Source organism: Gracilinanus agilis, chromosome 2 (genome assembly GCF_016433145.1).
Source record: "Gracilinanus agilis isolate LMUSP501 chromosome 2, AgileGrace, whole genome shotgun sequence".
NCBI classification, from domain to species: Eukaryota; Metazoa; Chordata; class Mammalia; order Didelphimorphia; family Didelphidae; genus Gracilinanus; species Gracilinanus agilis.
Window position 1 is genome coordinate 559,384,653 of NC_058131.1, and position 17,709 is coordinate 559,402,361.

At 35.5% G+C, this 17,709-nt stretch overlaps 1 protein-coding gene across 1 annotated transcript in view; it reads left to right on the top strand.

Moving 5' to 3' along the window:
* The first annotated feature begins 2,273 nt into the window (after nucleotides 1-2,273).
* Nucleotides 2,274-17,709, top strand: part of TEX9 (testis expressed 9) — a 41,258-nt gene continuing 25,822 nt past the window's right edge. The window contains exons 1-3 of the mRNA XM_044660106.1: nucleotides 2,274-2,357; nucleotides 7,057-7,142; nucleotides 14,082-14,260. Coding sequence (XP_044516041.1) covers nucleotides 2,274-2,357; nucleotides 7,057-7,142; nucleotides 14,082-14,260 — 349 coding nt within the window. The remainder of the gene's footprint in view (nucleotides 2,358-7,056; nucleotides 7,143-14,081; nucleotides 14,261-17,709) is intronic.

A 17,709-nucleotide genomic window follows, 5' to 3' on the forward strand; every position in this document is an offset into this window, starting at 1 on the left:
ATACATACCTTGTGGTTAAGTGGAAGCTGGGCTCATGTGTCACTCCAGCATTTAAGTGCCTGCTAGTGCTAGGCAAGTGTGTTAGTAATACAGATACAAGGAATGAAATGATCACTATTCACAAGAAACATACATTCTAATCAGGAAGAACATATATATATATAAATCTATACAGAATAAACAAAAGTAAGAGATATATTCAGTGGTGAAGTGCATAATACATAGATTAGGAAGAAGGCTATGAGCAATGAGGGACTCAGGAAGCTACCTCTTGGAAAGAGAGAAGGACTGTGAAAGGGAAGGAGGGCATTCTAGGCCTGAGAGACTGCCAATGAAGAGACTATGAGGTTGGAAATGGAATGTTGTAGTTGAGAGTAAAAGAGAAAAAAAACATGGAGAAATAGGCCTAATATTACATTGCTAAAACAGCTTTGAAATTTTTTCTTTTTGGAAAACAAAGTGGAATTTATACATTAAGAGCTAAAAAGCTGTTCATAATCATTGACTTAGAGATCCCATTACTAAGATTAGGCCCTAAGGGCATTATTGGGAGGGTAAAAAGTCAATGATCATGAACAACTTTATAGCTCTTAATGGACAAAATGCATACCATAATTACATAAAAAATAACAGCCATAAAATCAAGAGAAAAAAGTATTCAAGTAAAACAAATTCAAAGGGAACTAAAAAACAAAAGATGTTTATATGAGCATACATATGTAATTTACATATTTAAACAAATTACAAATAATATGGAGTTTGTGATTTTGCACAAAATTTTTCTAATGCAAGGTATATGTATATTGGTGGTAAAAATACTTTCATCATTTTTTGAAGTATATTTAGATGCAACAAAAATTTATCGAGTACCTACAATATGCAAGAATAGCATTGTTTCTAATGCATTTACTTAGTTAAATTTTTTTGGTGGTGGTGGTGGTTACTTAAGTATATGATAAAAAAATAAAGCATAACATGCAATATGAGAGAGAGAGAGAGAGAGAGAGAGAGAGAGAGAGAGAGAGAGAGAGAGAGAGAGAGAGAGAGAAAGTAATAGAGAAAAGGCCAGTTTGTCTGAGTTACAGAGTGCTGGAAGAGTAAGAGTCCAATGAGGCTGAAAAGATAAAGTTGGGATTAGAATGTAAAGGACTTAAAGAAAATTTTGGTTTTGGACCTAGAGGCAATAGAGACCACTGCAATTGTTTGAATTAGAAGCCTGAAATGGTTGGATTTTCACTTAAGAAAATCATTTTGGCATTTGGTTGGATGATGGACTGAGGTTGGAAAAGACTTGAAGTGGAAGTCAAGTAAGAGGCCACTGCGATAATCTAGGTGAGATGTATTGACTGCCCGAACTAAAGTGGTGGCTGTGTGAATAGGAAAAAGAGATCATATATGAAAGATAATGTGAAGGCAGGAACAGAAAGATTTGGAAACTGATTAGATACATAAAGTAAAGGAGAGTGAGGAGTTCAGGATAAATCCAAGGTTGTGAACTTGGGGAAAAAGAAAAGTTGGTGGGGTCTTCAACAAAAAGGGGAAAGTTTGAAAGAGGAATTTGGGAGAAAGATTATGAGTTCACTTTTGGACTTACTGAGTTTGAATATCTCTTGGACATCCACTTTGAAATGTCTAAAAGACAATTGGTGATGTGGAGGAAAGTCAGGAAAAAGACTAGGACTGGATATAAAGATTTGGGCATCGTTTGCATAGAGATGATAATTAGACCTCTGGCACCCTTTGAAGTTACCAAAAGAGAATATAGAGAAAGAAGAGATGATCTTGGACAGAGCCTTGAGTAACATCCACAGTTAGGGGCTTGTTATAGATAATTGATTATTCAGCAAAGGAGATGGGAAAGGGAGGCAAGAGGAGAACAAGGAGAGAGCAATTTCACAAAAACCTCAAAAGGAGAAAGTATTCAGGTGTAAAGGGTGAATAGCATTGTTGTACGCAACAATTAAGTTGAGAGGGATGATCATCAGAAAAAGGTGCATCATATTTGTCAGTTTTTATAATTTTGAAGAGAGCAGTTTCAAGTAAATGTTGATGTTGGAAACCAGATTGCAAAGGATTAAAGAGTGAGTGAAAGAAGTAAATAGAGGCAAAAGTATGGATCATTTTTTCTAGGGGAAAGGGAGAAAAGATACAAGAACATAGATTGAGGAGACAGTAGAGTACAGTAAAGTTTGTTGAAATATGAAGGAGATGAGCAGGTTTGAAGGCAGTAGGGGAGAAATCAGTAGATAGAAAGAAGTTAAAGATTTGAGGGCATGGAGATTAAGGTGGCAAGATGTAGGAAGAAGACAGGAACAAGTGAGATCAAGGACGTATATAGAGAGGTTGGACTTGGCAAGGTAAAGGGCTGTCTCATTGTTAGAGAACGGAAAAGGAGACGAGAGCGGGGTAGAATGCCAAGGAGTTTCAAGATAAAGAGAATGGGAGAAGAGGAAACTTGAGCTGAAGGACCTCAATTTTTTCAGAATAAAAAAAGAGTCTACAAAGCAAGATCCTCGGCTGAATGGGCAAAGGGAAAAGAAGCTTGAAGAGGGAGAAGATTTAAAACAACTTGTATGTGAAGTGAGATTGAGAATCAGTTAGGCAGAAATAAAAGGGACTGCCTTGTGGTAGAGCCCAGTTGGAGCTAGTAATGTCACGTTATATAATATACACACTAAGCATTGTTGTGTGACTTCTTCCAGCTCCATTAAGCAGGAATGAATAGGGACAGAGGAGACCCGTGTGGTGAAGCTAAGACAGGGCTGAGTTTTGGTAAGAGGTGAGTGGCCATAGCATCCTAGTATGAGGAATTTGGGAGCAGAGGACATTAGAGTGTTGAAATGAATAACTGTAGGGTCTTGCTAGGAAAGGGAGGAAAGTGGAATCAGAGCAGGGATAATGGTCTGAGAAAACACTGAGGAGTAGGGATTTAGGAGGTCTCATAGAGGGCAAAGAATAGGTTTAGGAGGGGAGAGTCACAGGGAGCAATGGAATGAGAGACCATTAGGGTCGGATAGAGGAAGATAAAGTGTTCCTACTTAAGGAAGTAGAACACGTATGAATAATGGTCAGATCCAGTGTGTGACCTTATCTTTGTATACTTGAAGTAGTATGAAAGGATATGTTGTGGGATTTAAGGAGGGTTCAGGAGTTGAGAGGTTATAGAGTTTAAAGGAGCATCAATGTCGAAGTCCACTAGTATAAGGGCAAAAGTTAGGACAGAGAGGAAGGTGGAGATCAGGTGCCAAAGTCCTTGAAAAAGGAAGAATAATGACCTGAGGGCTAGTATCTAGTTGGAGCAGGGAATATTACCAGACACCCTATAGGTTGTGTGTGTGTGTGTGTGTGTGTGTGTGTGTGTGTGTGTGTGTGGTGTCGGAGAAGGCCAGTGCTGGAGAGAATGACCAGGGTATGTAGTAGCAAGAAGGATAATAAGTTGCAGTAGAAGCTAATAGAGAGGAATATGAGAGAAAAAAGTTCAGAATGAAGGAAAATTTGTTTATTATGGAACAGGAATACAGAAGGTAGAAGGGGTAGGAGGAGTTGAAGGGGGGAACATGGTTGGACTTAGTTTGAAGAGGATGAGAATGAGAAAATGGGAGATTTGGGCAGGGGATAGTTTACTAGTAATGAATACAGGGCTGGAGAAAGAAACAGCATGTGAGACTGTTAGCCATAGGTGTGATATTAGGTAGCAGATGAATTGCAAAGCCCAGTCTCCTAGATGGGTTAAACCTTAAATTGACAGCAGTGATTAAGAGGGATTTCTTAAAAATACATAGCATTCATTTGTGTTATTTGGAAAAATGATGGTTTTCTTTTGCTTTTACTGTAAACAATTTTTACTTTTGCTTTCTATATAAATCCTTGGTTGTTTCTGAACGATTTATTATTTGCTAAGTTATACATGTATAATATGAAATATGTTTATTTACTTATATATTTGCATATACTAATTTTTTGGTTTTTTTGGGAGACATCCTTGTGTATCTAAATGGTTCAGTAGTTGGAATACCAAAGAAAAGCTCCTTTAGGATAAAGAATGTGTTCATTTTCATTTATATATTCTCAGATCCTAGTTGAGTATCTTGCACTTAGTAGATATTTAATATTGAACTTTCATATCCTTAGCAAGATATGTTATACTTGAGGAAAAAAGTGGAATATATGTTATCCAATTTAAGAGTGGATATCTATACATTCCCATTGACCCAGCAATACCACTACTGAGTCTGTATCCCAATGAGATCAGAGATAGAGGAAAAGGACCCACTTAAACAAAAATAGTTATAGCAGCTCTTTTTGTAGTGTCAAAGAATTAAAAACTGAGAGGATATGCATATGAAAATATATAAGTAAATAAACAAGTTGTGATATATAATTGTAATTGAATACTGTTTGCCATAAAAAATTATGAAAAAGATGAGTTCAGAAAGACCTGGAAAATTTTATATGAATTGATGCAAAGTGAAATGAGCAGAACCAGGAGAACATAGATACAGTAAGGGAAATATTTTATAATGATCAACTGTGAAGAACTAAACTATTATCAGTAATGCAAGGTTCCAGGGTAGCCCCAAGGCACACATGATAAAAAATGCTAATTCATGGCCAAAGAAAGAACTATTAGTCTGATAGCAGATTAAAACATTCCATTTTCCATTTTATTTTCTTCATTAGTTTTTTCTTATATGTGTGATGTGTCTTCTTTCATGGCATGGACAATATGAAAAAAATATATTGCATGGTAGCAGTGGTGTTATTGTTTTCAATTGGGGAGGTGCCATTTAAAAGTAGTGTGGGGGACCTTGGAACTACATTTCCCATAATTCCTTTTTTAAAAATGAAGGCAGACGGGAAGCTTGATGATGTAAGAGAGGGTATAAGACTCCTGGAGGGAGGATGGGCTCTCTCTCGGGAGATACGAAAGGTAAAATGGCTGAGGCGGCAGTTTGAATACTGACAGGCACGTGGCCTAATGATTTGTCTCTATCAGTATGGCTTTTATTAAAATACTATTCTCCCTTATAATCTCGGCCTTTATCATTTTTAATCTTAACAGGTGTAAACTATATTAGATTATTTACCACTTTGTGGAGGGAGGAATGGAGGAAGAGAGAGAAAGAATCTGAATCTCAAAATGTCAAAAATTGTTTCTATATGTAATTGAAAAAATTTTTTAAAAAATAGATAGCCAAGGGACAGCTAGGTAGCATAGTGAAGCTAGGTAGCATAGTGAGCACCAGGCCTGGAGTCAGGAGGAAATGGGTTCAATTCTGGGCTTAGACACCTCCCAGCTGTGGGACCCTGGACAAGTCACTTAACCCTGATTGTCTACCCCTTTTCACTCTTCTGATACTAAGACAGAAGGTAAGGGTTGAGAGAGAGAGAGAGACAGAGAGACAGAGAGAGACAGAGACAGAGAGACGGAGAGACAATTGCTAAGCTCATTTGACAAACTGAAAGCTGAAAAGGACCAAGATGTCTTCTACAAAAGGATCCTAGTTGCCCCATTTTACAGATGAAAACATGAGAGTTTAAGTTATAAATGTGTGTCCTTGTTCAAAGACACACGGTTAGTTAGGGAGGGACAGGATGAAGATTGGTATTTCTTCCACTAAGCCATGCTGTGTGCTGATGTTTCAAACATATATATATATATCTTTATTTTCACAATAAAGTTGTTCTTGAGAAGTTGTATTGATAGATTTAATTAATTAGAACATTTTAGGGTGCAGTAGTACTAGTAGAGATTAGGCTTGTGAAATCATTAATCTCTGTATTACATATAATCACCTTCCCACACATTCCATTTAGATTTTCTTGTATTGAATTCTTATAGTAGGTCCACTTATAATCATTCATTTAAATTAAATTGTAGACAAATTTAGTTTTTGATTCTAATTTGAAAATTGAATTTGGCAAAAATATTGAGCAACTATTAGGTCCTATTTACTAAGCACGTAAGTAAATTTATGTAATAATGTGCTCTTTTTCTTTTGCATCACTATCTTTTTTGGCAGTGTATAGGTAGTTTAGAATTTTTTAAACCTATTAGTAGTTGTACATTTTCTTTTTCAACTTGTTACTATTGAATATTAATGCTAGCTTATAATAGCTGGTAATTAATTTAAATATATCTATCTATATATGTTTTTGCTTCCTAGAGATCACTTGTCTTTTGATGGGCCCGCTTTCACACTTTCAAATAACAAGGTAATAAAATCAAATTTTTTTTGAATGCACTTAAGTCCTGTAGAATGACAAACTTATTTTCACAGTCGGATAAGTATAAATATGTAGGTATACAGAGAGCATGGCATAGTGGGGAGAGTGCTGCCCTTCAAGGTGGTCACATGATAGAAACTGGGCAAGTCAGTGCATCTCTTGGTGGTCTAGGCCTCTCTCTGAGACAATAAGTTGTAGAGAAGGTGTCTACCAGGTTTGGGTGAGGGAAGTTCTTCACCAGAAAGTTCCAGTGAATATCAGTGAAATCACAGGTTCAGACTCTCTCCCTAGAGAGACCATGTACAGCAGATCATTGATAGTAGAAATATATGTTTTGGAACAGTTACCTCCAAAGCTAATTTATTTACATAGATTTCTTTTCTCTACTGAATTCACTGGCAAAAATCAGAGCTGCCTTACACGAGAATAAAAAAAAATTCATTATGGAAGGAGTATCCATAGGGCCTAATGGATTTCCTTTAGAGGCAAAATTTTTCTTCCTCTAGAGGCAAAAATTCAGTTAAATGACAGACTCAGTGATTCAAGGTAAACAGAATGATTTTTACCATTAAGCAGTTAATGGAGCATCATTTAACCTTTCTGGCTTTACCTTTATTTATCTTTAAAATGAGATAATTGTGAGATGATTCACATTCAGCTTGAAAATTCTGATTCTTTTATCCTCAGAATCTCCCTTCTGCTATTGTAGTTATTGAATAAAAAACAGTAGCTCTATTGTACAGGTAAACAACAAGCCTGTTTGTGATAAATGTATGATGTGGGAAATGACTGGATGCTAATTAATTCCTAGTTTATTTTTCCCCCTAGCACCTAAAGATTAAAAAATCTGATTCTGTAACTGATCTTCAGAACAAATCCAAATCTGGGAATAAAGGAAAGAAAAAAACTTCAAGGTACGTATTTTTAAAGTATTTCTTTCATTTTCTAGTTTACAAAACTTAGCAATATTATCATTGTGAATAAATAAGCTTTCTAAACTTCTCTACCTCTATTGTTATTTCATATATATCTAATTTTATATGTATATCATACTCATTTTCATACATTTAAAACATTGGAATTAGTGATATCTTGCAATAGCCCACTAATGATTATTCCATATTGTCATAAGTGAAATTACTTTATTTGTTATTTTTACTAATTTAAAGATATTTTATTATATCAATTGCATGTAATAACAATTTTCCACATATGCTTTCTGGAGTTATATGATCCAAATTGTCTCCTTCCCTCCCTTCCCTTCTCTTTCCAAGAGCTGGTAAATAATTTGATTTTGGTTATACATGTATTATCATGTAAAACATCTTTATATTGTTCATTTTTCAGAGCACACTCATATAAAACCCAAACTCCAAAATAAAAACCCAAATAAACGAAAGTGAAAAATCCTCTTTTGACCTGCATTTTGATTCCAACAGTTCTTTCTCTGAACATGAATAAGCATTCTTTGTCATAAGTCCTTCAGAATTGTCCTGAATCATTGTATTGCTGAGAGTAGCTGAGTCTTATCAGTTTATTGTTCCACAATATTGCTGTTTTAGGGTACAATGTTTTCCTGGCTCTGCTTATTTCACTGCCTCAGTTGACATAACTCCTTCTGAAATCATCTGTTCATCATTTCTTACAGCACAATAGTATTCCATCACCATCATATACCATAATTTTTTTAGTCATTCCCTAAATGATGGACATCCCCTCAATTTCCAATTCTCTGCCATTCAAAAAGAGCTGCTGTAAATAATTTTTTGCAAGTAATTACTTCCCCCTCCCTTTTAAAAAATCTCTTTGGGGGTGCAGCTGGGTAGCTCAGAGGAGTGAGAGTCAGGCCTAGAGACAGGAGGTCCTAGGTTCAAACCCGGCCTCAGCCACTTCCCAGCTGTGTGACCCTGGGCAAGTCACTTGACCCCCATTGCCCACCCTTACCAATCTTCCACCTATGAGACAATACACCGAAGTACAAGGGTTAAAAAAAAAATCTCTTTGGGACACAGGCCTAGTAGTGGTATTACTGGATCAAAAGTTATGCATTGTTTTATAGCCCATTTTTACTAATTTAAAATAAACTGTTTCCTCAGACCTAGAACTTGGATTAGTCCTTGATCCCACCATTTTGCATAGTGTCTGAATATAGAAATCACCAAATAATTTTTTTCATTCATTCCTGGCCCAATGAACTGTCCACTATAATAGGCTTTATCAGTTTTAGATGATTAACAAAAGTACTTGCAATCATTCTAGTAATTTGAGAATATGACCTGATATAAAGCTGAATTTACTTTAAATGGACTCTTAATATATTTAAATTTTATTTTCCAACTTCAATTTTTTTAAAAATTAAAAATACGTATATTTTAAATTCCATATTTTCTCCCGCTTTTCATCTCCTCCCCTACCCATTGAGAAGGAAAGAAATACAATGTCCTTTATACATATGAAGTCATAGAAAACATGTTACAAGAGAAAAGGCAAGAAAAATAGACAGTGGAAAAATATACTTCAATCTGCACTCATTTTTCGGTTTTTTCTTTAGAGAGTGGATGTCATTTTTCATCGTGGTCCTTTAGAAGTGTAATGGACCATTTTACTGATCGGAGTAAAACAAAGTCTTTCACAGTTGATCATCACTTAAAAATTGCAATTGTCATGTACAATGTCTTTCTAGTTCTGTTTACTTTGCTTTGGTTCATACAAGACTTCACAGCTTTTTCTGAAACCACACCCTTCATCATTTCTTATAGCAGAGTAGTGTTCCAGCACATTTATATACTATAACTTGTTTAATCATTCCCCAAATGATGAGTATCCCTTTAGTTTCCAATTCTTTGCCACCACACACACAAAAAAGCTACTATAAATATTTTTGTACATATATATCCTTTTCCTTTGATGTCTTTAGACCAGTGGTTCCCAAACTTTTTTGGCCTACTGCCCCCTTTCCAGAAAAAAATATTACTTAGCGCCCCCTGTCACATACTATCACCATCCCCTTAACAGTTATTCACCGCCCCCAAATGCATCTGTGGCCATCACCACTTCCTGGATCGCTGCAGCACCCACCAGGGGAATCATTGCTTTAGAGTATAGTACTAGTAGTAATGGAGTGGCATTGTTGGGTCAAAAGGCATGGAGAGTTTTGTAGCCTTTTGGGCATAGTTCCAAATTGTTCACCAGAATGGTTGGACCAGTTCACAACTTCATGAATTTTCCACATCCACTGTAGCATTTTTCAGATTCTTTTATATCATGTTAGCCAATTTGATGAGAATGAAGTGGGATCTCTGAGTTGCTTTAATTTGCATATCTAATTATTAGTAATTTATAGAATTTTTTCATAATGACATGGGTTACCAACACTTCTACTTTTTATGGGGTCCTTAGAACTCATCATCTCCCCAAACACTTCTACCTCTAAGATCTTCAAAGCTGATATTTCCTTGTGAAAATAATCTCCTATCTTTCCATCTTACCTGCTGTCTCATTTCTTCTGAATCTGCCCTTTGACCTGATTGATGCCTCTAGTCACTCCCTCCTCTTCTTATTTTCCCTATTCATAACTCCTTTTCTAGCATCACTTTTCTCTGGTCATACTCTCTAGCCAGTTCAATAAAGCATAGTCTTCCACACTTGAATTGCTTGCTCCTTTGCCTTTCTGCCATTTTCTCTTATCCTCCTGCTCCACTCTGGGTTGTCTTTACCATCTACCTTTGTTGACAAGTGCTGCTGGAAGAGATCATATATTATGATGATTGAATCTACTATAAATTCATGCTATCCTCACTCAACTGATAGCACCTCATCCAGACCTTTTCCTCTCTCCCAAGCTTTGCTTCCTTTCTTCAGAAGATAATATTCTTTCTTCTTTACTAAGAAGAGGCCAACAGTCATGAGTTTCTTTACATGCCATCCCTTGCACCACAGAACCTCTTTGCCCATTTTCTCCTCCAGATTTGTAGTCTAAGAGGATGAAAAGACCTTCCTTTTTTTCTGAAGCCAACTCTTGTTTCCTTGACCCAATCCCCTCTAGGAACTTTCCCCACTGATCATTTCCTCTCTTTCTTTCATTTCTACTCTCTTCTTCTCTACTGGTTCTTTCCCTGATTTCTATAAGCATTAGTCTATCTAGTCTATTTTAAAACAAACACTCTTTATTGATTCTTTCAGCCCCTTAAATGATCATATTATAGATCTCATTATTGAATTACTAGAATGAGTATCCTACACATGTTACCCCTACTTCTTATCTTTCTAACCACTCTTTAAACCCTTGTTGTCTCACTTATAAGTACTTGGGCAGACACTATTCTACATGGTCACTTTATGTCATTCTATATATAAAGCTGAATAGGAAAAGAGGATCATGTGAAACTATGACTCTTATGTATATAGCTTGCTTTTTAAAAAAACATGTAATATAGCATATTACTTTTTGAAGTTGCCTTTCTTTTCTGTGTTTCCTTTTGAATTTCCTTTTGAATCCCTTTTCTGTGCATTTTTAGAATGCTTCAGTTCCTTTTCCACCCTTTTCTTCATTTTTTGGGCAACACTATCGCTACCTCCAACTCTTCCCCCAAACTAAAAAAAGATAAGCACAATCAAGTACTTATGACTTTTTAAATTGATAAATCCTAAGATCCTTTTTTAATCATTTTGAATTTTCTACAACATTTGATACTATTGGTCACTTCCTTTGCCTGTGAATTGTCTTTCTTTGATTTCCATGACACTGTTCTTTCCTAATTCTGTTCTCCCCTCTCTGATCATTTATTCTTGGTCTTCTTCACTGATTCATTTCCTTCATTCAATCTAAGTGTAAATATCTCCCATTTATTCTTTTTTTGCATGACCACCCATAGTGATTCCAGCTGCTCAACAAATTCAAAGCCTAACTGATCATCTTCCCCAAGCCAGTCTATCCTCCTAATGTTTAGGATCATAACTCAAGACCGAAAGGGACCTTACAGTTCATCCTGTCGACTCTAGTTTGGAAATTAGAAAATTGAGGTCAAGAGAAGTTAATGACTTAGGTAGGAAGCAGAAGAACCCAGATCCTCTGACTCTAAATCCAAGTTTTTGTTGATGATTCCACAAGTTTTAAACCTCAGCCTCATCTTAAACTCTTTCTTCTCCCACATCTCTCATATCCAATCAGGGTTCAAGCCTTGTAGATTCTATCTCCCTGTAGGCACATACTAGATCAGCTTTTATCCTCATACCTTGCTCATTACTGGCACTTAATGCATGTTTGGTGAATTGAACTGATGTTGCTTTTAAACATATCTAATAAACTAGACTTTGTAGGTTATATCAGTAAACTGCTTCAAAATACTTAACCCCAGGGTATTATTATATTCATATTTTTAACCTGAACTTACTAATTCTTGAAAATCTCTATCAGTTCTCTTCTACATTTTTTGTTGAATATATTTGGAAGATATTTTTGGTTTACTTTTAGCTTTAGAACTCTGGTGGGCAAGGGAGAAAAGAACTCTGGTGGGCAAGGGAGAAAGGTAAGAGAGAAAGGAAAGCAAAGAGAAAGATGGAAAGAAAAAGGAAAGCAAAGAGAAAGATGGAAAGAGCTAGTCAACAAAAAAGAGAAGGAAGAGACAAGGACTTCAGTATGTTCTGCAGTAAATGTCAATTAGAGATAAGCAAATTGCTTTGATTGCCCATCTCCTGCTCATTTTCGCAATATATATTAGAATAAATATTTGAAATGCATTGGATTCAGAGTTACAAAACTTGGATTGAGATTTCGATTCTGTACTATCTCTGTGACCTTGGACAGGCCATGTACAAACTTTCTTAAGCTTTATTCTTTCAGGTATTAAAAAGTTATTTCTAACGTACCTTCTAGTTGAACTCTTAGGATCTCCGATGACTACTTTTTGTAATGTAAATTGTAGGAGCATTTATTATTATTGAGAACTTCTATCATTTATTTTCTGTTTTATAAGGTAAGGAAGTGTTTGAGTAATTTTGGTTCTTAAACATATAGCCCAGGTTCTTCTCAATTGTTGGGATCTTTAAGGTCTTATATAAATGTCAACTGTTGTTGTTGTTGTTGTTGTTGTTGTTGTTGTTGTTGTTATACATATCCCAAGTTCAAAGGACACTTTGAGTAAACATCTTTTCAAAACACAGCTCACAAGTACCAACTGGTTTCTTTTTTTACTGGATTAATCGGAAGACACATTAATTTAAAGCAAAAGATACTGAAGTGGCATAGCAAATAAATGTCAAGGAAAACAAACCCAATATACCAAAATGTATGCTTTCCCATGGATTTCCACCAGTTTTGTAGGAAATGAAAATATATATTCAGAGCATTAACTTCCCTGCCCCTGTTTCCCAGCCACCAAGACTTGTCTGCTTATCTCTGTGTGGGGGGAACAGCTTTCTCTGGCTGCAAACCACAAGGACCCTTGGCTGCTCTTTTCTCTCTCCCTCCCTGCCATCTGTTGCTGTCTCAGAGAAGCTCCTATTTTCTTGGTCTCAGATGCCTGCTGGCTTTCTGTTGAATTTCAGCTTTTAGGTATCCCTCTTAAATCTTTGAATTCTTCTTTTTTGGACTCAGTCTCAGAGCCATGTAGCCAGCCAGAGGAACCTTTTAGGCTTCTGCATTTTCATTGTTTCCCTTCCCCTGACCCTCCCAGCTACCCTTATAAGAATTGTCTATTTTTTTTTTTTTTAGTTTGGCTGAAAAAATGGCTTTCAACTTCCATCCTGCCCATGGCCTGTGCAAATCACTATGTGAACTTTGCCTAGCAAGGTTTAAAGAAGCCAAGAAAGGCTGGTGACATTTGTATGGCTTTTCTGCCAGTTCCTCATAAGAACAAAAGGAAACAAAATGTTCAATACTTTTCTGCCCTTTATGAACTGAGAAGTTCCTTGTCAGTTTCCTTTTTGAGTTAAAGCTTTATTTTTCTCTTAGAATTCCAAAGGTTTTGCATGAATATGAAAAATTATTTAAGTTTTTTGAACTTACTTTACAATTAAAAAAGCATTAATAAATTATTTGAAATCTCTTTGGCTTTCAAAAGCTGTTGGATTGTTTTAGCTAGATTAACTTGGTACAGTAGACTGAACAAATGCCCTGAAGTCAGAGGACCTGGGTTCAAAGGCTACCCTTAATGATGGCTTATTTGGGTGAGCTTGGGCAAATCACCCTCTTGGCCTTAGTTTCCCCTACTATAAAATGAGAGTGTTGGACTAGATAGACAATGAGATCTCTTCCAGCTCTTGAACCATGTCTTATGACTATTTTTGTTCCTTGAAAAATTTCTACTTTTCCTGAATTTTTAAGGACTTAGATTTAGTTCTTTAGTTCACTTGGGTTCTAAATCCTTATGATTTTTAATTGGAGCAACAACAAAAAAAAAAACTTCATGGGGAAAAAAAATGAGTTAAGTAACGTTCACAGCTCTTCAACACTTCTTTAGAAGATTTATTAGAACAACAACTCACACAAATGAAGTTTAATCTGGTTTTGTATATAGTCGATGCAATGTAAGCTCTTATAGCATTTTCTTAGAGCCAAATAAAACGAAAAGTCATTGGCTAAATTTGGTACCTGAATTCAAAGTTCTCTGCTTCTGGCTTTATTACTTCCCTGTTTAGAAGCACAAGAAGAAGCTAACTTACCAATTCAAGGTCTTGTAATTCATAATGACCAAAACTACTACTAAGATATTCTACCGCAATGTATAACTTGTATATGAAATTTTTCCAGAAATAAGCATAGTTCTTATTAAAAATTTTTATGTTGGTAGTATTTTTACCTTTTATATCATACAATTAAGGGAAATAGTAACCTTTCCTGCTTTGTATTTTAGTGTAAAATTGAAACGTGCTAATATGCAACTTTCCGCTGATGTTGCTGTCCCAGAGGACTTCACAGACTTTTCACTTAAAAACACAATTCATAGAATTGAAGGAAAATTAGATGAAGGAGATTTAGCTGTTGACATAGAAGAGGATCTTTTCCATGGTCTCAGTGATGGCATTGGTACAGGTAAGCTTTCATAAGTGCGTTGTATTTTTTTTCAGTGTGATTTATGCATATGTATTCATGTCACAATGACCATGTTGAATAAATCTCTAAGGAAATCAATATTCTGAATTTTAAAAGGAAGCTGTAGTTATATATAGTACTTGGCACTTAGTAGGTACTTGATATTTCTTAATTCATGCTTCTTATAAAAAAATTAAAGTGAAATAAAATGATTAAAATACTCATTTAAAGTAACCATTCTTTTTTATTTTTTAAATTAACTTTTATTTTTAAATATTTTTCCATTTTTACATGACTCATTTCTTTCCCTCCACTTTTTCCTCCCCCTTCCCAGGGATGATAAGTAATTCCACTGGGTTGTACAAATGTTATTACTTGATACCTATTTCTATATTACTCATTTTTGGTATAGAGCAATAGTTTAAAGCTTAAACCCCAAATCACAAATCCATATATACATATGATAAGGGATGTCATATGTTTTGCTTTTGCATTTCTACTCCCAGAGTTCTTCCTCTCAATGTGGTTAGCATTCTTTCCCATAAGTCCTTCAGGAGTGTGCTGGTTTGTTGCATTGCTACTAATAGCAAAGTCCATTACATAAATTGGATTGTTCCACAATGTTTTACTTTCTGTGTACAATGTTCTCCTGGGTTCTGCTCATTTCACTCTGCATCAGTTCATTGAGGTTCTCCCAGTTCACATGGAATTCTTCCAGATCATCATTCCCTTTAGCACAGTAATATTCCATCACTGGCATATACCAGTTTGTTCAGCCATTCCCCAATCGAGGGACAACCCTTCATTTTCCAATTTTTTGCTACCACAAAGTGTGGCTATGAATATTTTTGTACAAGTATTTTTCCTTATTATCTCTTTGGGGGTTTAAACCTAATAGTGGTATTGCTGGATCAAAAGGTATGCATTCTTTTAGAACCCCTTTTCTTTTTTTTAAACCCTTATCTGCCATCTTAGAATCAATACTGTGTATTAGTTCCAAGGCAGAAGAGCAGTAAGGGCTAGGCAATGGGGGTTAAGTGACTTGTCCAGGGTCATACAGCTAAAAGGTGTCTGAGGCCATGGTTTCCCAGTTCCAGGCCCAGTTCTCTATCCACTGAGCCACCTAGCTGCTCCCTAAAATAACCATTCAAAAAATTTTTATTCTCTGATTTTTTTCCCTCATTTTATTTGTATTAACTCTATGTTTCTTTATCTAAGTCTCATATAAAATAACTAAATATGGATTATTGTCATATTGTTAGTGGGTAATATGATGATTTAAATTTCTAAAGTCATCTTTTTCTATTTATATAATATAACCATCTTGGTAAGCCATTAAAAACTAATATTAACTTTAAGCTAAAGTAAAAATAATATTGATTATTTAGAGCTAATTTGCAGTGTTTGCTTAAGGTATCACAGATTAAAATGGGATTATGAGTTCAGATTTCACTTGTATTCACTTTATTTTTTTAATTAAAATTTTTTCAATGATCAAGCATTTATATTTTCTTCCTCATACCTCTCCACACAACTGGAAAAAGAAAAAGAAAACTCTTATAACAAATATACATAATCATGCAAAACAAAATCTCCATACTAGCCATGTCCAAAAATGTGTTTCATTCTGCATATTTATCATCTCTCTGACAGGAGATACACAACATTATTTATCACAAGTCCCCTAGAATCATGGTCAATCATTTCACTGATCAGAATTCTTTAAGTCTTTGAAAAAGAATTTTTTACAATGTTGTTTTTTTAAGTATAACTTATTCTTCTGGGTGAGATCATTTCTCTTCATTATTTATATGTCTAACATTTCTCAAGAACCTGCTCTTTCTTCAATTCTTACAGAATTGTTCTTCTAATTGGTACGGGATATGATTTTTGGTATCTAGGTCACATATCTATTTGAATCTTATCGTGGCATACAATTAGTTTGAGGTATTGGTCTAAACCTAATTTCTGCTACTCTACTATTCAGTTTTTTTCACTAATTTTTGTCAAAATGATGAGTCCTTGCTTATGTAGCTGAGGTCTTTGGGTTCTTCATCATTAGTACTATTCCATTATACTCATATAGTATAAACTGTCTAGCCATTTACTAATTGATGGGCACTCCCTTAGTTTCTAGTACTTTGCCACTACAAAAAGAGCTACTGTCAAAATTTTTATTGATATCAGACCTTTATCTTTTTCTCTGATCTCTTTGCGGGTATGGACCTGGTGATGGAGTCACAGAGTTAAACAGATATGCACAATTTGGTAACTTTCTTTTCAGAAAGACCATATTCTAATGTATAGCTTCACCAACCATGTATCAATTATTTTCTGTTGCTCCTCTTAACATTTTTTGGTCAACTTTGCCAGTCTGATGGACCTGAGGTAAAACCTTAGAGTTAACTTTCATTTGCATTTCTCTTAATTATTAGTGATTTGGAGGATTTATTTTTTCATATGGCTATATTGATGGCTTGGATTTCTTTCTTAGAGAATTGCCTGTTTGATTGGCCACATGACAGTAAAGGAAAATGATACATGTAGCAGAATTGGGGCCATAATGCATTGTTGGTGGAGTTGTGAACCTATCCAACCATTGTGGAGGGCAATTGTGCATACCCTTTGTTCCAGTAACACCTCTACGAGGTCTATATTCCAAAGAGATAAAAAGGGCCGAGGACAGGGAGAGGGCTACTTGTACAAAAATATTTATAGTAGCTCTTTTTGTGGTGGCAAAGAATTAGAAATTAAGGGGATGTCCATCGATTGGGGAATGACTGAACAAATTGTGGTGTATGATGGTGATGGAATACTATTGTATAATGAGCAGGATGATTTCAGAAAAAGTTGGAAAGACCTACATGAGCTGATGCAGAGTGAAATAAGAAGAACCAGGAGAACATTATCCACAGTAACAGCAATATTGCGGAAGGATCAGTTGTGACAGACTTGGGTGTTTTCAGCAATGAAGTGATCCAGGATAGTTCTGAGGGACTTGTAACAAAGAATGCTATCTTCCTCCAGAGAAAGAACTGTTGGAATCTGAAGGCAGATCAAATCAAACAACAATGACCAATATGGAAGTATGTTTTGCATGATAATACATGTAAACCCCAGATCAAATTGCTTACTGTGTCTGGGAAGTAGAGAGGGAAGGGAGAGAGAAAGATGGTTTGGATCTTATAATTTCTGAAGTATGTTGAAAATTGTTACTATATGTAATTGGGGAAAAAAAAAGAAATTTGCATGTTCTTTGACAATTTGCCATTTAGCAAATGACTCTTGTTCTTAAACTTTTTTTGTTTGCTCGATTTTTTGAAAACCCTCATCTTCTATCTTAGAGTCAATACTGTATATTGGTTCCAAGGCAGAAGAATGATTGTCCCACAGCTAGGAAGTGTCTGAGGTCAAATTTGAACCCAGGACCTCCTTCCTGTCTCTCAATC